General features: G+C 41.3%; 4 protein-coding genes across 4 annotated transcripts; 1 reads left to right on the top strand and 3 right to left on the bottom strand.

Annotated features, from left to right (window-relative positions):
* Positions 1 to 14: 14 nt before the first annotated feature.
* On the top strand, positions 15 to 3,011 carry tmem234 (transmembrane protein 234). Its single transcript, XM_076300711.1, has 5 exons — positions 15 to 90; positions 523 to 674; positions 835 to 901; positions 1,603 to 1,695; positions 1,840 to 3,011. Exons 1-5 carry the CDS (start codon positions 78 to 80, stop codon positions 1,944 to 1,946), a joined length of 432 nt encoding a protein of 143 aa, XP_076156826.1. The 5' UTR covers positions 15 to 77; the 3' UTR covers positions 1,947 to 3,011.
* Positions 3,012 to 3,052: 41 nt separating this feature from the next.
* On the bottom strand, positions 3,053 to 10,781 carry dcdc2b (doublecortin domain containing 2B). The gene is made up of 15 exons (XM_076300710.1): positions 10,501 to 10,781; positions 10,178 to 10,223; positions 9,355 to 9,425; positions 8,984 to 9,115; positions 8,457 to 8,603; positions 7,544 to 7,583; positions 7,166 to 7,225; positions 6,670 to 6,838; positions 6,269 to 6,381; positions 5,856 to 5,927; positions 5,620 to 5,736; positions 4,636 to 4,701; positions 4,356 to 4,466; positions 4,098 to 4,184; positions 3,053 to 3,653 (listed from the first exon to the last, which is right to left on the bottom strand). Exons 1-15 carry the CDS (start codon positions 10,779 to 10,781, stop codon positions 3,534 to 3,536), a joined length of 1,632 nt encoding a protein of 543 aa, XP_076156825.1. The 3' UTR covers positions 3,053 to 3,533.
* Positions 10,782 to 12,048: 1,267 nt separating this feature from the next.
* On the bottom strand, positions 12,049 to 14,665 carry iqcc (IQ motif containing C). The gene is made up of 5 exons (XM_076300709.1): positions 14,434 to 14,665; positions 13,864 to 14,007; positions 13,338 to 13,653; positions 13,044 to 13,165; positions 12,049 to 12,308 (listed from the first exon to the last, which is right to left on the bottom strand). Exons 1-5 carry the CDS (start codon positions 14,473 to 14,475, stop codon positions 12,243 to 12,245), a joined length of 690 nt encoding a protein of 229 aa, XP_076156824.1. The 5' UTR covers positions 14,476 to 14,665; the 3' UTR covers positions 12,049 to 12,242.
* A 481-nt stretch (positions 14,666 to 15,146) lies between these two features.
* Positions 15,147 to 21,148, bottom strand: ccdc28b (coiled-coil domain containing 28B). Its single transcript, XM_076300708.1, has 6 exons — positions 21,001 to 21,148; positions 19,751 to 20,111; positions 19,328 to 19,497; positions 18,722 to 18,876; positions 17,254 to 17,276; positions 15,147 to 17,096 (listed from the first exon to the last, which is right to left on the bottom strand). The coding sequence occupies exons 2-6, from the start codon at positions 19,987 to 19,989 to the stop codon at positions 17,042 to 17,044; spliced, it is 642 nt and encodes a 213-aa protein (XP_076156823.1). The 5' UTR covers positions 19,990 to 20,111; positions 21,001 to 21,148; the 3' UTR covers positions 15,147 to 17,041.
* Positions 21,149 to 21,336: the final 188 nt, after the last annotated feature.

Genomic DNA, 21,336 nt, shown 5'->3' with positions numbered 1-21,336 from the left:
CATGTATTGTGAACTCCGGGACTATAGGTGGCGGTACTACGTTCACAAAGGTAAATCCTAGTCGAGGAAGATGAAATATGGTGGGCGCAGGTGAGGAAGTTTTCCTTTACAAATGTATTGTTATGTGGGCTATGTTTTCACGGTGTATCACATTATGAAGAAGCTATGACAAACTGGTAGGAAATGCCCTCGCTTTTATGCGGAGAGGACACGTAGGCAGGTGGTTCAGGGGAATCTACCGCAGTCTCCAATAAACGCAGGTCCAAGACCCTTTCGGCGAAATAAACACCTGCCTCGGAATTATGCAGGTGATTGAATCAGAACAATGCAGTAGTAGGCCCCTATTCCTATTTCGTCCGTGTTGCCAACATCGAAACATCACTTTGAGAAATGAAGCCCTTGGTTATTTACGTTTTATTTACGTTTTGTTTTTTTTATGTTTCATCCAGGTGGATGAAACTGAGCTGGATTTGTAAAAGGCAACCATAATCTCTACCTTGACTTACGTTTTTTCCTCAACAGTGGAGGTGTGTTGTTTCTTGGTGGTGGCGTTGCTCTGGGGAGCCACTAATCCATTTTTAAAGAAAGGTACAGAAGGCATTGAAAGAGTGAAGAAGGGGAATATTATCCTTCAGCTCCTTGCCGAGGTTAAGTTCCTGTTCCTCAACTTCAAGGTAAGCTACCGTTGAATTCTTGTAGCCAGGATTAAATTAGCCTACTGTGTCCAGATTCTTGTAACTTGTGTCGCAACACATTCTAGGCCTAATTGTGTACTTGCATTAAGATATGCTCAACCCCTCAATTTCCACCACTCATTAACTTACTTTTCTCCAGTATCTGATTCCATTCCTGCTGAATCAAGGTGGATCTGTGGTCTACTACTTCACCTTGGCCACCACAGGTGGGTAAAATAGTGTATTAGGGCAGTGGTTTTTAACTGGTCTAGCTTTGGGACCCACAATTTCCCATGTTCATAAAGTCGCGACCCATATATTTTTTTTACCATTCAAGCCAACAGATATGGTGAGCTATATGGTAAGACACACAAAGTGCCTGTGTAGACCTACTTGTTTGGAACATGCGAATGTTTGGCATTACATTTGTGAAATCTTCAACTCCTGATGTCACCTTTCAAAGTGACAGGTTTGACTTTGACAGGGGTGCCTTGTTTCCATGTGGCATTTTAGTTTTGATGTTTTATGTGTCTCTCATATGCCAGCAATTCACTGCAAACCACACACTGGGGTTTCCATCGTAATTTGTCCTCAATTTAAGTGAATCCATATCCTAGCTTACTTCAAATATTCAGGGTCGCAGCATACTTGCATTAAAAATTATGTCTAACATGACCAGTCACATAAACATTGTCTATGTCCATGGTAATGACTGACATTGGCCACGAATAAAGTCTCTAAAGGTTCAATATTAGATCTGATAAGGTGGCATTTTAAATTGATTTTTTTTTTTTAAACCACAAGCTTTGCAACCCACCCAGTTAAGAAACACTGTATTAGAGTATTTGTTCTGTCTAAGTGAGCTATACTTTTGATAATCTTAAACAAGTAATGATTTTTGATGGTTATGTTCTGGCCCCTCTCACAGAGCTGTCCTTGGCTGTGCCGGTCGTGAACTCTCTCACATTCCTCATAACCCTGCTCACAGGCAGTTTGCTGGGTGAGGACTTTGGTGGGAAACGTAAGTACTTAAAGACGGGGTTATATCGTAATGTATGACTTCAGCAACTTTGTCCCATAATGTCAAAAGTCATGTTGTGTTAATTGTGATAATATTTTGTCCAGGAGTTGGTATTTTCACTGATGCGTGTTTGATGTAATCCAGGAGCTGTGTTTGGGATGCTGCTGACAATGTTAGGAGTCTCTCTCTGCATCTTCAGTTCAGCCTCTGAAGCCAAGGACACAGCCCCGTTGAACACCACACTGACCTGAGGACCATAAACAAAGCTATGGAAGTAGGGACCTGATTACTGTAGTTGGTGTCTGGCATGCCAACCCAGATCAGATGGTTACACAGTCTAACAGTGGTTGAACTTGAAAGACTGTCTGCACTCTGCACTTACACAATACTTTTTGCTGCTGTTCTGTAGCATGGTGAATGGTGGAATCACTCACTCTTTGTGATGTTTACATGATGTTGCTGCTGCTGCTATGTCTATGTATACGCTTCAGTTCATTATGCAGTGCAATGCAACGTCGTCATTTTCTTACGGTAATTAGATATGACTTTCTAGATCAGTGACATCTTCTGTAACATTATTCCTGTAGTTTGTTTCTAACTTTATTGTCAGAGGCAGAGGGGACAAACTTTTAAAAAATACATTTTCTTGTCTTCAAAAGCAGCTCCAATGTAGTTTGATATTCATTACATGACCAAAAGCAGATGCAGCTCAACAGCTTTTCTCAATCTTTACCATTGTAAAACACTCTGCAACTCTTTACGTTGACCACATTTGTTTTTATATCACTTCTATATTCTACGAAACATTGCTGGGTATATGTAGTAACAGTTAAAAGCAGTAAGCCGCGTGAGGCTGTAGGTTTGCGTAGTGCTCCTTAGCGGAAATCACTGGAACCTATGGCCTCTTGGGACTTATAGCTTAGTTTTCAGTTTGGCAACAGAGGCACAAGGATGTTTAATATAATATATGAAATATTTGATTTATTCATTGTGAAAATGATTTGACTAGTGTATAACAGTTGATGTATATGTTTATATATACACACATTAGATATAATATATTTGATATTTGGCCAAGTATGTGCTTTAGTAACACTGAACTGGATGTGATGTGAACTGAATGGCTGGTCAGCTGATTTCGGTGTAGAGAATCCTGCTATATATTTAGATGCTGATCTTGCTGAAAGCAAGTATATTTTCTCATAGTGCCTGTCCCTGTCAGAAGATATTTCATACTGAGCTGTATATTCTTTATTATTACATGAGGATTTGGGAATGGGTTATTCTAAATAAAGTGTCCACTGATTAATACTATTAAAGAATATTACTCATTTATTTTTCACAGGGATGGCAAACACACATGAACCAGCTTTTATACAAAACATTTCCAACATTTACTCTAAATGATACTAAAATATTAGTTAAACTGTAAGTGGTCGACTGTACAGGGGACACAAATGGATGACGTAATGTAATACATAATGGTTCAAATGTGAATGAAATTATATTTGTTGTTTTAGGTCAAAAGTAAAGCCATTCAGTATGTTCCTTCATCAAAATCTGAAATATTTGGTACAGGTGCATCAATATCACACTGTACTGTATATTCAGGGGAAGCTCCACCATCCTGGGGCATCATTGCTATAAACTATTTTAGTGATCATTTATTGTGTTTATTAAGTCATACGTAGTGTGATGAGAGTGTGTAGAAGTACTTATATATTCCAGCCTTAATCATACAGCAGATAATTTGTGAAACATGGCTTCCCATTGATAACCGACCACCGCAGAATGGTAAGAGCTGTGTCCAGGCCTGGTACTGAACTGAGTTCCAGGGTTCACTCTCTTCTTCTCTCTGAAGATACTGGCCTCTCCTGTGAGTCTGTCTCAGCCAAGCTCTTGTCCAAAGGCACAGCAGTAGTGTTGAGCTCAGCCTTGGAACCTCGAGGCGTTTCCTTCTAGCTCAGAGACATGCAAAGGTAGGGGACAGATGTTGTGTTAACCAGTGGGCTGACTTAACAGACATTCAAACTGAACTTTAGTTTCATCCTCTCTTGGCCTTGTAAAGGTCCACTGAGTTTTGCCTCATAGATGGAAGTGTATAATTTTGCGTAACTATATCACATAACACTATACAGGTAGTGGGGCCCTGGACATAGCAGACCTTCTAATGACCTTACAGACTTTAAGACCTAAAGATCTTAAGTCATTTACACTAGTATTAAAAAATACTTAATTACTAAGCATTAACTTTTAAATACTTTTAAAAGTATTACCAAACATGAACTTCTCATATTGAACATTCTGCTGTTTGTGTACATACTAAGAAAATGCAATTTTCCCTAAGCCTGGTTTAGCAATCCCAGTCTAGACAGCTTGTAGTGAGGGTGAGTGTGAGCCACCTGCGCAGAGTGGGTTGACCGATCAGGTCCTCCTGTGTCCTCCTGAGGCTCCGGAGACAAAGTCCTGCAGTCGGGGTCAACAGGGGCCTGAACCAACACACAGAGATAACAATGTGGAGAACTGCGAGAGGGAATTGCATCTCTCCTGGGATGCCGATGGAATTTGTAGATATAATGACATGATTTCTGTAGGTCGCAATTTTATATTGGCTTAAGTTTGCATAGATATGAAATCACTAGTGTATTTGATCTTCCTACCCCTGCTTCATGACTAGCACACCCAGAGTTTTGTGCGCAAGTCTCTCTGTGGCTGGAGGAGGGTCTAGAGACAGAGATCATACTGGACTCTTCCTCGACTGGCTGGTTCACCTTTAAAAAAGAAAATATTACAATGATCTTTTTTTATGTTCTAAAGTTATTCTAATTGAAGGCCGATATATATTGATATACCGGTACTGTATCACAGTGCAACAAATACAGTTGTTTCATCAGACATTTTATATTTAGTCTCTGTGGATGCGTACACACACACGCACACCTCAAGGTCAGTTTGAAGATTGTTGTTCTCAGATGGATCCTCATTCTCTGGTGTCTTTGTCTGTCTCTGTAACAGAGAGGGGAAGTGAGCCAGAACTAATTGGATATCAGCCAGGGAGAGAAAAAACCCATCTCTGAGACTCAGCGCTATTTTTACCTCTGAGAAGCCGCAAGAGATGAGAACCAATTATTTTAGGATGTGTGACACATTGTGTTCAGACAGAAATACACTCTTGATGGGGCTGTACACATGCACAGGCACACACACACACATTCCTAGAGCTAAGTGGTGTTTTTCAAGCTTTTCTATTTTTGTTCATATTTTCCATCTCTACTCTCGTGTCATTGAAAGATAAATTAAAACTGTTATCTTGACTGATCAAATAAATGACAAAATACATCCAAACTGACATCCAACTGTCACAGTCTCTCTCTCTCTCTCACACACATATATACAGCAGCCCTAAGGGCTATGATTTATTACTATTATATATTTCAAGTACTGCAGGGTTGCTGTGTTATCTCCCATGTCTGTTGGTTTCTGAGAAAAAGCAACAGAGTAGGCTATGCAGTTTGGATTGACCTTGTCCTTAATGAAGCACACTAGGTTTAAAGTAGATTTAAAAAATAAAAAAATAATTTATGAAAGTTCTGAAGTTATTCTTTGTATACATGCAAAGGAATCAAATGCCCGCACTCTGCTAAAACTCCCATATATTTATTGTGTTTCGACCCGGCTGGGTCTTCCTCAGGCAAAAGGAAGGAAAAGGGTCTTCCTTGGCTGAGGAAGACCCAGCCGGGTCGAAACGTTGCAACACAATAAATATATGGGAGTTTTAGCAAAGTGCGGGCGTTTCATTCCTTTGCAGTTCTAGTTCCATTTGCCCTGCACCTCACCGGTGGGGATGTGCACACTTCCACTACTATTCTTTGTATACATGCCTGTCATGAAATATATTATAGAATATATACGGTGTGAATGTACTTGTATTGGTTCAGCAGTGAAGCTGCTGCTGCTGCTGCTGCTGCTGCTGCTGTGTCTCTGATGATCCAAATCTGAATCTGAAGTTGAGCTCCCTTTCCCCTGCAGAGTTATTTTTGTCTTTAAAGGAGAAAGGAAAGAAGCAGGGAGTATTAAGTGTCTGACACATCCTTGATTTCACACAGAGAGAAAAATATTCCTCTCTATCTTCCTCTTTGTCATCTCCGTTACAAATGTACCTTATCTTTGTGGTCTGTTTCAAGGCTATCCTTCTTATGGTGTTCTTCCTCTTCAACTGTCTCAGCGACTCTCTGGAACAGTCATTTAAGAGGGAAGAATGACTTCTCTGAATACAGACTAATGGCCAAAAATCTAGTGGTGTGGGGTTGGTGATTCTGTTACAACATCACTGGAGAAAAACATTGGTAATCATAAGAGCAAGGACAAGATAACAGATAGTGGCATGCCAATGCAGTGGGAAAGAGGGGAATGACACACACACAGAATGAATCTGGAAGAATGGTGAAAAGAGGGATGGTGCAGTGGTGATGGCATGTGTATGTATATGCAGGTGTGCGTGTGCGTGTGCGTGTGTGTGTGTGTACGTGTGTGTACGTGTGTGTCTGTCTGTGCGTGCGCTTCGCTCACATGCCTGGTCAATAGGGAGGTCCACCATGATGTTGTCCTCCTCAGGCACCTCCTGAGCTCCCAGCACCTCCTCCCTCCTCTGGCCCGTCTGGGCCTGAAACACGCTGGGCTGAGCCGCTGCAGGACCCGCCCCGGGAGAGGGCAAACTCATCACCATCACAACACTTCATTCTAAACATCGGTGTGATGCTTTTGGTCTGTGGGACCAGCTATGTAGATAGCTTGTGAAGCTATTGTTTGTATTCAAAACAATGTACAGATAAGGTAAACAGCTTTAATCAGTGTGTGTATACATCTGTTGATATATCTGTGCGTTTCTGTGTCTGTGTCTGCGTGTGTGTGTGAGAGAGAGAGAGAGAGAGAGAGAGAGAGAGAGAGAGAGAGAGAGAGAGAGAGCAAGCATACCTGGTGCTGCCCTGTCTTTAAGTCTTTGTGTGTTTGGGTTCTTGCGCACTCTGACAGGTTTGGCGTAGAACACAGACTTCTCCTCTCGGACGCTTCTCAGCCTCTGGACCGTCCCAGGACTCCTATCCTCTGCCTCGTCCCCAGTGGACTTCACCCGTCTCGCGTCCATCTGAGACACCACCACACTCTCACCTTTAACCTTACACCTTTGACCCTCAACTGTCCGCATTAATACATTCTTCTCATAAAATGTCTACGGCATGTAAAAGTGGACAGGGTCAGAAACATGTGAAATCCCATATAACTACACACGCTTAAAAGAACACACACAGAAACATGTCAAATCACATATAACTACACACACGCTTAAATGAACACACACTGAAACATGTCAAATCGCATATGACTACACACACGCTTAAATGAACACATACAGAAACATGTCAAATCCCATATAACTACACACACACTTAAAAGAACACACATGCACAGTTACCTCTGGTGAGTCTAACAAAGCTGAATCACTGTGTGTGTCATGAGGACCTGCCCGCCGGTTCTGAAATACCCACAGAAATGAAATCAGACAAATACAGTTACATATTCTCTTTAGTACGTATACATTAAGCAATACATTGCTACTCGCTGATACCTTCATGTCAGATATTATACAGTATCTTGTTTGTGTTAGTTTGTTTGGTCAACAAAGTCCATACACAGCCATATCGTCCCAACCAGTAAACCACACACCGCAGTGTTTTTTTGTGCATTGACCTGCACCCCCAAGCTCATACATTATATGTGTCCTTTGTACTCACCCATTGTACTCACATGACACTCCACATGACTAACATAAATGTCATGAAGAGTTTCTAACCTCGTGTTTTCTCTGCTGCCTCCGGTTCAATGGATAATACCTACAGAATTCAAAAGCAATATACTAGATTAAGACATGCTACATATGATAATATAGAATATAAAGGATCTCTTATCACACAAATTACAGACTTGAGTCTATCTTGCTATCATCAGAGACTTTCTAATAAGGAGACACAGCACTCAAAGAATCCTCCATAGAAATGCATGGGTTCATAAAGCCTATATGGCAGTAGTCTCTACACATATCACGCCCCTTCTTGTATGCCTCCCCATTCACTTGAATAGGAAAATAGCTGCCGATAACTGCCCAGAGTGCGTTGCAAGATGGCCGCTGAGTGGGGTCCTAAAATCCTAAAAGGACTTTGCTATCATCATTTAAGTTCCATATTTCCATATTGCTACAACAAGGCTGAAGAAAACTCTAAGCTAATTTAAAGGAGGTTTGCCTCCTTTTAAAAAGTAATCTCTGCACACAACATTCCAAGACACAATGTGTTGTTTGAAAGGCCACAAGGTTTAAGAGACGTCTTGACAGTTGATGTTATTTATGGCATGGCATTAGACGGACTGAAAGGATGGCTGACCAATGCAAATGCGCAAGCATTCAAATCTCTTTACAAGGCAGTGATTTACCGTGTTCGTGCAATCACTTTCTGTGTGTGTGTGTGTGTGTGTGTGTGTGTGTGTGTCTGTCTGTCAGTAAGTGTATGTGTGTGTGTGTGTGTGTGTGAGCTTGTGTCTGTGTATGTGTGTCTGTGTGTCTGTATAGCTGTGAGTAGGTGTACATATGTGTGTGTGTATGTGTTTGAGTGTCAGGCTGTGGTTGTAGGGTATGTGCAGGGTATGGTTGTAATCTTGTGAGTGTGTGTGTGTGTGTGTGTGTGTGTGTGTGCGCAAGATTGGGGCTCCACCTGTCTGCACTCCCTCCTGTAGCTTTTGGCACTGACAGCTCCAAATAAGGAAGCTTCTTGAACTTCTCTGTTCCCACGGCAACATAGCACTGGCCATTCACCAGCTCCTGTGCTGTCGTCACGGTCGCCCCTTCCAGAGTGTAAAGCCTGCAATGTCATTATGAGATCAAAGTTCACATTCAATCTGACTGAGGCAGTATGTGTGTTTGAGAATATAATGGTGCACATAATGGTACAGTTGTATGTATCTTCATGATTCCCAAAACGGACGTATGAATCTACATGTGTGAGCATGCTTGTGTGTGTTTCAAAGTCTGATGTTTGAGGGAGGGGACATGGTGTGTGTCCTGAGATCTGTACTTGTGCATGTGTGTGTGTGTGTGTGTGTGTGTGTGTGTGTGTGTGCGTGTGCGTGTGCGTGTGCATGTGCATGTGCATGTGCATGTGCGTGCGTGTGTATGTGCGTGCGTGTGTATGTGCATGTGCGTGCGTGTGTATGTGCGTGTGTATGTGTGAGAGGGAGACACCTGCGTACGGCTCCAGTGCGTAGAGCAGCCTTCTCTGTGATGAGACAAAGGACCTGCTCCAGATCCTGCATCATGTTCTTGGGGAGGATGAACCGCAGCGGAGTCCCCAGCACATCGCCATTCCTGAACACACTTCATACAGAGAATCAATGTGTGTGTGTGTGTGTGTGTGTGTGTGTGTGTGTGTATGTGCAAGCGTGTGCACATTTTCATTCAAGACACTAGGACAAAAGCTATGGCTTTAGAGTAGTACCAGTAAACAGGCAATTCCCATCACATCAAAAGGATATGTTAATGTGTAAAAACAATACAAGAGCCTTTACAAATAGCTGCCTAGTTCTGTCTGGATTGAGAGTGATGTCTCTACTTACTGTATGATACATGGGATGGGTATGATCTTCCTCCATTTAGCTGACACGTTTGGTCTTACAAGTGGCTTTGCCTAAAGCAAACAAATCAGAGTAATATTATATTACTTATTAATATTGTATATGGTATTGTAATTAAGAAATTCATCACTGATGCGATTTAATCATTGGATTAAGAAAGTCCTAAGAGTCATGGAGAATACAATAGCCAGAGACCTGGCACAAATATTCAAGTGGTCAGTAAAGTAGGAGACACACTGCCTGTTTTCTGTATCTGATTTGTAACAGTATTTGGCCAAACAGTAGTAGTTGGTATGGGGAGGACCATTAGACATGCCTGGGCAGGCCTGCAGCTCAAATAACACCAAGCCGCTCCAACACCCTTTGTTCCACCTGCTGGAAATCGTAATCTCACTCTCTTTGCGTCACTCATGCACACTCACACACACACACACACACTCACACACACACACTCACACACACACACACACGCACGCACTGTATTTCTCTTGCTCATCTTGTTCCCCCCTATCTTCATGTCAATGACCTCTCTGTGGTTTTGGTAATGACCAGGTCAAGCTCGTCCTAAAGAGGCCCAGATGACCCCACTCTTGCCCCCGTAACAAGGGACAACACAACAAACACAAACACCTGTACCCCTCTCAAATCAGGCATGGAATAGTGACAAAAAAACATGACAGGCTCAACAGGCAGATAACACGAGAAGTGTAATATTTTTCTCTCAGATGGAGTGACAGTATTCCAATGAGCTCTTGCATTCTGGATATACCAATGTTGAAAACACATTAAGCTAAGCTGACCTTACCTCTACTTTATTGGCTAGTGGTTTCTTCACACCTGTGTTGAAATAACTAGATATAGAATAAAAAAAACAGATAAAAGAGGAAGAAGTGGAAAGGCATTATAGAAAAGAAAGACATTTCATAGCAAGTGGGTAAAAGTAAAAAGATTACTAGATTACTTTTCATATTACCATATGAAATATATACAGAATAACTATCAAGTTCAAATACCTGACTATGAAATAGTAAATTCTTACCACTAGATAATGGTATTCTATATATATATTATTATGATGACTGTTAGTATGTGTGTTCTCTGTCTCTTGTCATGTTGTCACCAACTCACTCCAGTCTCTTGAACCTCTCAAACCCAGCAGCGACGTAGTGGGCACCAGTCTTCATCTCCTCCAGCTCCCGCACGCGGTGTCCATTCCGGGGGGTATAGAGGGTCCTTACAGCCAGCGGTGCCTGGATGTTCAGTGTCACGTCATTCAGGAAGGCTTCCATGCAGGACACCTGCCTCTGGTTCACCACAAACCTCCTCCCCATGAAGAAGGGGTCACCATTGCGGTAGACCACCACGCTCTTGACCGGGGGTAGGACAGCCATGGAGGTGCTGGAGGTCATTTTTGGGATCCAATCACGGAAAGCTCAGGGTTTGCGCCCCCTCCTCAAGCTCTGGTAGGTTTCTGCACAGGCAGGCAGCTGGCTTAGTCCATATCAAAGGTCCTTTCAAAAAGCAGGAACAAAATGTATATATATTCTGAAAAAAGTGTTCTCCAATTAGTTATGTTTGAAGGTGTATGTTTGTATGTGTGTGTGTCTGTGTTTGAGTATGGGAGTGTGTGTTGTCTCCAGGTTTCCCCTCACACGCTCATGTGTCCAGTCTCATAGACGGTCTGTGAGTATTTCCTGGTTGCCATGGCAGCACAACCAGCAATGGCTGCTAGCTGTGTGGGCTTTACCCACAACAAAAGGGTGTGAGAGAGAGAGGGAGGTTAGAAAAGGAAAGAGATACACAGAAAGACAATTGGTGTGGGAGTGTAGAACTAAAGGAGCATAAAAAGAAATAGAAATATAATCTGGAAAAACAGAGTGAAAAATTGAGACAGGAAGGGAGAAGTGTTGAAGTGCTCTTAGACGAGTGAATCAAACAAAGCATGTCACTCGCCACCTCTTAACAGATAATAAACCATACTGAATTATCAATGAGCTTCCATTCACAAAGAGGCGGTACACATCCTCCTTGTGAAAATAATACTCCAATAACGCATCATGGTGGAGAACACACACACACGCAAACTGCTGGCTCTGCGGCAATCTGTGTATGTGAGGCTACACTATCTCTGAGCTAGACTTTCTCAAGTCAGGGAAGGGCTTTGTCCTCATAGAATTTTATTCCAACACACAAAGAAGGCATACACAATTTATTCCACATTTCCCTATATTTGAGGGGATTTGGATATTAACTGCAAAAATAGTTTCTGGTTGTCAGCACTAGCTGTATTAGCCGAGGGCCAAGTAATACAACAATGTTCTTTTTACTGACCATAATTTCACTAAAATCTACAGACCAGAGAGCATTTGCATGTTATCAGCTTCAAGCAGGCAGGATGCTGAACCGGCCCCATTGCTCATTGCCTTCTGCAGGGACACTGTATTTGCATTCTCTATAACTCCTCACAACAGGGAAGATAAGGCCTCATTCGTGGAAGCCAAAATAAGAACCAAAGATCCTTGATTACTGAATGTTTTGAGTGTATTAAACCTACCCAACATTCAAACAACTCCACAATTCCACTGCTATCGATGAACAAGACACCATCCTTAACTCTGGAACCACTGAGAGCAATTGCATCTACTTTTAATGGTGAACCAATGGATAAACAGTGTGTAAAATGTAAACATAATTTATTTATTCAAGTACAAAATTCTATAAACAAAATATACACTCTTTATACACAGGGAAAAAACCTTCACAAAGCACATAGTTTCTTTTCACTGAAATTGTATACACATTCTCTGTCCAAGTGATCATTTCGTATCATTAGCTCACTGACTGAAGGAGTTTCTCAGAGTTTCTGTCCCTCATGTTGAGGCCGCTGTACTCAACTGCTGTGTTCCATCCTCCAGGTTCTTCCTCAGGCTCAAGTACTGTAAATGTATACAAAGTAACAATTATGGCTTCCCGTAGACACTACTAAGTGTCGTCATTATTCCCAAAATCAAAACCATAGCACTTTAAGGAGATCTTTGACACCAGGTGTACTAAATATATAACATTATATGCAAGACACTTAATATTACACCATACCTCAAAAGGTTTAAGTAAGTCACTTTGGATAAAAGTGTCAGCTAAATACATAAATAATAATCAAAGTTTGAGCATAAATTCAAATGAGAACAAACTGGGAACTGATATCACTGCCGACAAATTGTGCTAAGAATGCACTACAAAAATAGAGGACCTAGTCCATTGTCAGCTCAAAGATACTTTTTTTGCAGCCAACTGGTACAAGATCTGTAATCCTACCATGCAGAGGGCTTGATGTAGCACATATGCTATGGCGAAAATTCAGAAGTAACATCACCACTATGTGACAGAAATTCAAGTGCTTGGTCAAACGGCACCCTATGAGACAGGCCTCATGATCCTACGTACTACCATCCCTGATGTCTGAATACTGTCTAAATACTATGTGAAAGGGCACTTTGTGATTTCTAAATAGTAAGTGATAGGGGAGTAATCCACTTTCAGAAGACATTTGTGATGTCTCAGGCTTACATAGGCTTAGGGCCATTAAGTGTAGGCAAGAAGCCTTCACCATTGTCCTCTATGTGTAGCGGTACTAAAAGAGTGGAAACCGTATCACTCATGAAAGCCCTTACTTTCTTGCGGCTGGCAATGGCCTGCTGAATCCACAGCAGCTCCATGGCAAGTTTGTTCCGGAGCATCCGTGCTTCCTCACGAGTCCGAGGTGGGTCTTTGTCCAGGGAGCGCCGAAGGGAGTCTAACCAAGAGTATGCATTAGTGTATCATGTTATAGGGAAGCAATTAAACAGATTCAGTTCAATTATTCAATCAATTGAACACCTTAGCACACATCAGGTTCCACCAGATAACAGGAGCTACAAGATTAGTAAGTTCTAGAAAAGCACATGAATGTGGGGAATAGTACTCACCTTTCTGAATAATACTTGGATCCAGTCCTAACCGACTCAGAGCTGCAGTGGTGTCTTTGATGGTCTCCTCCTTGTGTGTCCTCTCCCTTTCCTCTCCCTGGCATGGTTCTGATTCGCCCACTGTTCCTCCATCTGACAGGCTGGTTGTCACCTTTGACAGCCTGGAGACTCCTTCTGCACTGGCACTGGGGAGACTGTCTCTCTCTGGCTCAATCACCTCAATATGCGGGGGCTCGTGTTTCTTCTCCACTTCACGCTCAGGTTGTGTGTTGGAGCGAACCTTAGCATGTCTGCCATGGCCCAAAAAAGAGACGCTCTGGTGGGGAAGAATACACATGACATGAGCATATGCTATTGATTGAAGATGAATACTTACACTGATGAAGGCCTACATATAAACTCAAAATAACGAGGGAAAACAGCATGACTTGAAGACAAGTCAGAGGCCTGTGTGTCTATACCGTTTACATGTCAATACTCATGCATACAAAATTGAAACTTGCAAATGCCAATAGAAGTTACTCACCTCTTCAGGAAATGTAGGGATTTGAATTATGCCCCCCCTCCACTGCAAGTCATTTAGATCTCCCTCGATCTCTTTGACAATATCTTCGTAATCGTTTCGCACATATTTCATAGCCCTTCTCATCAAGTAACCCCGACAGCATGCCTGTTAGCAGTTAACAATGCCAAATTTGTAATTTGTCAAAAGAAGTGCAGTGCATTCTGCCTCATAAGTGTTGTGAGGGTAATGCTAACTTAACGTTCACAAACATTCATGACTAACTTAAATTGAAGGACTGCTCAAAACACAAGTTTAATTGTAACGTTAGTCTTATTTGAACCTTCAGTATCGTTACAGTTAACGTAGGGTTAAGATAAGCTGTAATTCTAGCATAGCTAATGTTAGCGGAAATCTCTGCACAAGTTGCCAAATCGCTTAGAACTAGCAGAGCCCTTATTAGACATTCTCTGGAACTAGCAAGACAAAGTTGTTAGACGAGAACATGTGGCACTGACTTACTCCTTGATACTACTAACGTTACGGGTAACAATTGTGAGTTAACTCCTTTAAGCACAAAGACAGGGTGTTTACCTGAAATCTTGTTATTTTTTCCATCCATTCTTTTCTCTCCATAGGTTCCTGGACGTTGGCAACGATGCTACCAGACGGTTAATAATAATCAAGGATCTTTGATGCTACCAGAGAATGTCCTTACAAGGGCTCTGATGCTACCGTTGCTACTGGGCAGAGGGTAAACAACTTATGGAACACTATCGCCATCAACCGGGCAGGAGTAAGGATTTGTTTGACAAACAGGCTGCAAGAGGAAATGCTACCCATGGATTTACAAAGACGCACACATTTGTCCACGGGATCATTCTTTTATTGTGTATATAAATAAATGGACATGAAAGGTTTCAGGATATTGATGAACAGTTTAGTAGCCTACAGATAGGCTACTTGTACAAGGTGTTCCTTGGGAGGATGAGGTAGGCTCAGCAGATAAAATGTCTAAGCAAGTAAAGGGTTCAAATCTGTGAGCACACAATACTGAATGCACCACAGAATCTGTACAACAACAAAGTTTGACAATTTCAGCTTTGATTTTGCAATCAAGTGTAGGCCTACGGCTAATGCCAAGCAAAGAACTTAAACCAATGTATTCAACTGACCACCTCATGTTAAACACATTTGATATCAATGATAATTTATTGTGGACTAAGAGAAAACATGGCTTTTATACTTTGTGTATGGCTGTGTGCACATTTTATTTGCACATTCATGCTTACAAAACGGTGTGCAGGTTCTTTGTATGTCCATCCATGTTTATTTTTGACCATGAACATTTTTTGGAATCGCACCTAGGTCTTGGGTGCAACAGGTTACACTACAGCATTAATTAGACATGTTCTTGTGCAATGCTGAAGAGTTGCTGAAATTCTGGTTTAAGCCCTACAGTTACACCTCTTAGGTTATAAATATGTACAACTACTGAGGAAAACATGGGTCTCTCAAACATCATAACACCTCCTCAAAACAAGTATCACTGGTATTATTTTAAAAGCATTAAAAGGAACATCAACTTCGTTTACATTTTTACTTTCAGTATTTTCACCAGAATAGAAAAGATCAGTGCTTATTGTTTTCACAGTAAGAGTCCTTTTGGCTAGGTTTCCAGATGCACATCCATTTTAATTTGCCACTTCTCTTTTCAAAGAAACCAACCTTGTGACTAACCACAACACAAGCTGTCAGGGCAATTGGGACAACTAATGAAACATTTTGAATACCCTGTTTATAGAAACAACACTTGACTAAGATAGAATGATACAGCTAATCCTCCTCATAGCTTCAGGTCTCATGAAGGTTTACACAATAGGCACCATTTTAGTCTCTGCAGCAGAAATGTGTCCAACTCTTGTGGTTTCCACACACAGCCTAAAATCAACAGCTGTGCCACTGCAAAAAGTGATATCTTACTAAGTGTTAAAAAAAAAATAGTATAAGCTAAAAAAAAAAAAATAGTATTGTTTTTAGCATATGGATAGTTTGAGCTTTATTGTAAGATTATTTGACTTAAAATAAGTCAAAATCTGTGCCATCTGTGACAAATTGTCTTAAATCTTATACATTTTCTCAATCCAATGGCAGATACATTTACTTGTTTTTATGTTTGAATTTAAGAATATTTTGACTTATTTTCAGTCAAATAGTCTTATAAAGGGTTTAAAGGACATATCTATTCGGACCATATGAAATCTATCAATCATTATCAACTATATGCTACAGATGTGGCCTAGAAGAAATCAGAATGAGAGACACCGAGATGTTGCTGTTGTACAATCAAGATTATGCATGGAAGCACAACACTCTCCTCACTCTTTCATACATGCTCAAGTAAAATGTTTGCACTCAAGGAACAGAATTTCCTAGGTTGAAGCCAACTTGCCATGTACCAGTTAATTTATAATTATGTAATTCATCTCCAAAATTATTTTATTCAGAGGTTGATTGTTAAACGATGTTCAATAGTTTTCTATCTGGCTTGCTCCATTTCATGATGGTCAAAAGTCATTCCCTGACCATTATAGGCAGAAGAATTCAAGGAATTACTTCTGCACCTTTCAACAGAGATAGAAAAAGAGAGAAAGGGAGGGTAGAAAGGAGTGAATGGTGTGTGTGAGAGAGAGAGAGAGAGAGAGCACGTGAGAGAGAAAGAGAGAGATCAGCCCTTTTCACCTATGACACACAACTATAGCCTTACAAAACATGATTACAGCACCATTACCTGCAATCAATATGGTCTTAAACCCCATTGCAATCAATTCTATGTGCTTCTGAAAGCCTCTGATAAGTGGCTGAAGTTTAGTCCTGGCATCCATCCCATAAATAGTGTAAACATTCAACCCGAGTCTCGATTCAAGGTGGTTTAAACTGCTTTAGAATGTGTCTTTTGTCAAATGTACTACTAACACATCTCACCACAATAGAGCCAACAGGTTACCTCTGAATTGGTCAATTCATGCTCTGTGCTTCTGCTGCTACAAGTGCCTGATTTTTCCTCTTGAAAGATTCAAGAAATAAAATGTATATCACTACATTGGCAACCTAGCTTTTGGCAGTTGAAATGTAGTCATGGCAATTGCTGCGCCTTGCTTTGGAAGTGATGGAACATGTTTTTGACACTGAGCTTTGCTGTTCAGGGTCCAGATGACTTGGGAAGGTCTTGGTTTTCAGCCAGGTGTAGTTTTTGTCTGTGTAAAGACCATTAAGGATGCTAACAAAGCAGTCACCACTTTAAGACACTCTAAGATCAAGAGGTTAAACAGTCAGCATTAGTGTGACAGAAAGCCAATTTTCCTATTGACTGCAGGATTGCATGGAGCAGAGGGCAGTTAAGGGAAAGGATACATTGAGCTGCTCAGTTCTTCTAGCTGCAAAGAGAGGAAAGGCAAAGTGTTACACAATGTTGTGGCTCATGTTACACACAGGGTTCCCACTCTATTCCATTTTCCCCTGACTTTCCCTGACTTACTATATAATTAATTGTACAATATACCAACCAATGATTTCAGTGCAGCTGCGTAGCGTTTAAGAATCTTTTACTTCTTTAGAGCGGGAGATAGATAAATGGGCATTGAATAAGCAAATTTGGGCTACTTAAGAAAAGCAGTAAAGCTAATAACCAGATATACTCCAATTCTTTGTGGAAATATTTGTATTAATGTATTAGTTTGGCAAGTAATTTTAAAACCGTTTCCCTGATATTCCATGACTTTGCCCCAAAAATTATAAAATTTCCTGACTTTCCATGTCTGGAATAGACTTTCAGAAATTCCATGACCCGTGGAAACCCTGTAGTATTTGTCAGCCACCTTCCTTTCACGTACATTGAGTTATGTTCTGCAGTTTAATTTACTTCCCGTCAAATTTATACTGTTTCAACTCCTAGTGTATTTATTTTTAAATATGTCCTATTATGTTGCGTGCATAGTAGAACAGTGCATGTGGACCCAACACCTGCTGTTGCTGTTCTAGAATTGGACTATTTGTCAGTTCACAAGGACAGAATGTATCCCAGGAATGAGGGGCTGTGCAGCTTTCACACAGCTCTGACACATGCCACACTGATCACCCACTTTGCCTCTTTCGCTCTCTCTCTCTCTCTCTCTCACACATAGACATACACAGAGATAACATAAAGACCATTTAGAGTACAGTAAGTAAGTTTGTTTCTTAATATGATAAACTTTGAATCAGAAAATAAATGGGTGAGTGTGTAACTAGCGATATGTAGGAATGGACAAGCTCCATCAGAGCAGGGAAGACACAACTCTTCCAAGAATACCTCTTCTCCTGGTGCTTCTGACACACACTTCCCCCTCTTCCGTCCTCCCACTTCACTTCCCTCTCTTCTCTTCTTCTACCACTTATCCTCTTTTCTTCTACTAGTACTTAATATACAGGCACTCCTATCCTCTAGCACTAGTATTGACAAATACAGCCATAACTCCTAGCTATATTCTCCTCTTCACTGTAGCTAAATGTTATTCTAACGCTGTAGCTGTAGCCTTTTAGTTTAAATTGCTTGAATGTTAATAGCATACATTTGATTACCGGTATATTGCTGTAGTGTAGCTCTGTAGCTTAAATCTAAAAATGCTTAAATGTTAATAGCCTAAATGTTATTCCACTGCAGTAAGTCGCTTTGGACAAATGCGTCCGCCAAATTAATAAATGTAAATGTGTGTCTGTATGCCAAACAGGCCACACTTGCTTGGAAAAAAATGTCTTAGTTCAGCATAAATCAACAATGTGTATAATGTGTGTGTCTGCATTACTGTATTGTGTGTGTATGTGTCCACTAATGCATTCTTACGTTGCAGAGCAGGTGTTCTAGGTTGCGGTCGGAGGCACATTTCCGCTGGTCCTCAGACAATTCCTCCACATGGCTGTCCAGGCTGAAGTGAAGGCGGGCCAGCTTCTCCTGCATCTCCCTGATGTGCTCCAACTGCTCAAACGAGCACACCTTCCCTGTGGGACCACACGAAATGGTGTAACCACCAGAGCACACAAATACACATATCTACAATACATGCACAGGACATATATATTATGCTAACCTGTAGGCTTCAATAAACACAAATACACATATCTACAATACATGCACAGAACATTATGCTAACCTGTAGGCTTCAATAAACACATACAAATTCCACCACAACACGAGTTGTAATGGTTGTTTGTGGAAAAATGCAGACACCAACACCCTGCCTCTACAAAAATGAACATCCAAACAATCACAAAAGATGAGATCAACACAAACAAATATAATCTAATTTATGTTGCAGAGAGCTCGATGTGGACTGCAAAGCCAAGCAACAGCCCAAATAGTGCACTCGCTGTTCAAGGACAAAGACCAGTTATACTAACTACATACAAAACATACAAATCATTGTACAAAATATACAAATCCTTGTCTTACCAAATGCCTGCAGTTTTCCCGAGTGAAAGTCATTGAGCAGATTAAGCAGTCCTCCTTCCATTTCTCTTACATCTGAGACATCCGTTAGGAATGAGTGTTGTAGTGGGGACGACTGAGTGACTTTACTGGGTCCCGCAGGCTGGGGGGCTCTGGGCTTCTCCTTATGGGGCCTGATAACATAACCAAAGCTATTTAAGCAACAAAAACTACTTTGCATGGCCAATTGGTTATTTTTTTAGCCTAATTGGTTTCCTCAAGGAGAGCGTTTTTTTATTTTCATGTACAAAAGCAGTCATAATTCTGTCATATTACATATTACTCTTATATACTCTTATGATTCAGACATAATTGTGTGACTGTGAGCAGTGATTCACTTCCATCGGTCATTTCAGTACACACACACACACACACAAAGCAACGCACCTGGGGTTCTTTGGCGGAACCAAAGGAACACTGAGGACCTCTTTGGACGGTTGGCCCACTGTCCCCACGGACCGCTTGAACTTGTTCCTGTTTTTGGGAGAGGGGGGCTGGGGCAGCCCCAAGGAGAAGGTGGCACTCTTGCTGGCTGGGAGGACGGAAAGTTTACGGGGGTTGATGGGAGGAGGGGGTGGCTGAGGTAGCGACACTTTGGGACTCCGCTTCTTCCGTTTGTCTTCCATGCTTGTGCTTTGTGTTGTCTGAGTAAATGTGTGTACGAGAGAAAAATAGTGACAAGAGAGGAAGAGACGGAGGGGTAGAGAGATGGTTCCAGCCGTCCACCAGCAGTGTTGGAAGGGCTTTCCTGAAACAACAAACACAGGAAGTAAGGCTGATCCTCTGATCCTTAGAGGTGTATTGTTCTGGGCATGTTATTTTGGTCGTGATTACAGGGTTTGGCTAGGCTATATGCATTAAGACCTTGTCTTCGATATAGACCAAGTTCCATCATTCTACCATTAGTGTAGACAGCAGATCAATGCTGCATTCTAAATTACGCATGAAATCAATATGCATCACAATTTCTAAGTTTAGAAGTTGGGCTCAGCATATACTCTCAATCCTTTCAAAACGTTTTAAGAACTTTATGCATAGTCCGTGTGCATGAACTCAGCTTCAGTTATGTCGCATCATGTGGGAAAACATTTTGTTGCTGCACCGCTGTGACAACTGACCGGGAGTCAGGGAATGACAATCTATCCATTTTAAACAATTAATTTTGTATAGTCTATCTGCATACAAAATGAATGCAAAGACAATTGCTTTAAATAAATAAAGATTCACTTAATTACTTTTTGCATCTGTTAACTACATGGGTGTAGCATATTTTGCGTTTCGCCAGAACAGCGAAATTAGTTATCTGGGTCAAATAACAGGATAGTGGAGGATTGTAGCAGCCCGGCATATGACGGACTCATCCAGCCACTTAATCACACTAGACGCATCTAGCAAACGCGCCATTACCGATGGAATATCCAAATGTTTTTTCAAACTGGATGATTTTCCAGTTTCAATAGATGACCACCGTGCACGAAGTGAGCAACAGTGAATTTGTAGATACGATTTGAGGCAGACGGATTGAAATCCTAGCTAAGTAAAAACAATAGCGTGCTTATAAAATGTTATGCACTATGCGCACGCCGCCATCAATTACCAATAAACAGACGAACATAAAATTCATTAAGCGCACTTACCTTAGTCCGCTACGTCGACTTCACGGGAAAATTAAGCTGCAGTCACGACTCCAAACCGTGGTGTCGATGGATATATTGAGTTTCCCATGGTCTGAACTCTTCTCCGAGGCAGGTTTCAGCAGTCAGTTATCACTTGGCGTTCCGCGCGCCTCTCCCCCACAAAGACTCTCTAGCTCGCCTACCATAGCGACCATAAATAATAACCCAGAGACCGTCATCATGGACAGCACAATCTCAGTCTTAAAGAGACAGGCTCTATTTTCCAAATGGTTTACAAATTTAATGCGAATTCAATTAAATGTAAAAATAGTCTTTTACACCGTGACTTGGGCGTCC

This window comes from Alosa pseudoharengus, unplaced genomic scaffold (assembly GCF_046254945.1).
Source record: "Alosa pseudoharengus isolate Yale_2024_CS ecotype anadromous, Long Island Sound unplaced genomic scaffold, YU_APseudo_1.1 YU_APseudo_1.1_scf_22, whole genome shotgun sequence".
In the NCBI taxonomy this organism is placed as follows: Eukaryota; Metazoa; Chordata; class Actinopteri; order Clupeiformes; family Clupeidae; genus Alosa; species Alosa pseudoharengus.
The sequence above is the reverse complement of the archived record's forward strand: the minus strand, read 5'-3'. Positions and strand labels throughout refer to the sequence as shown.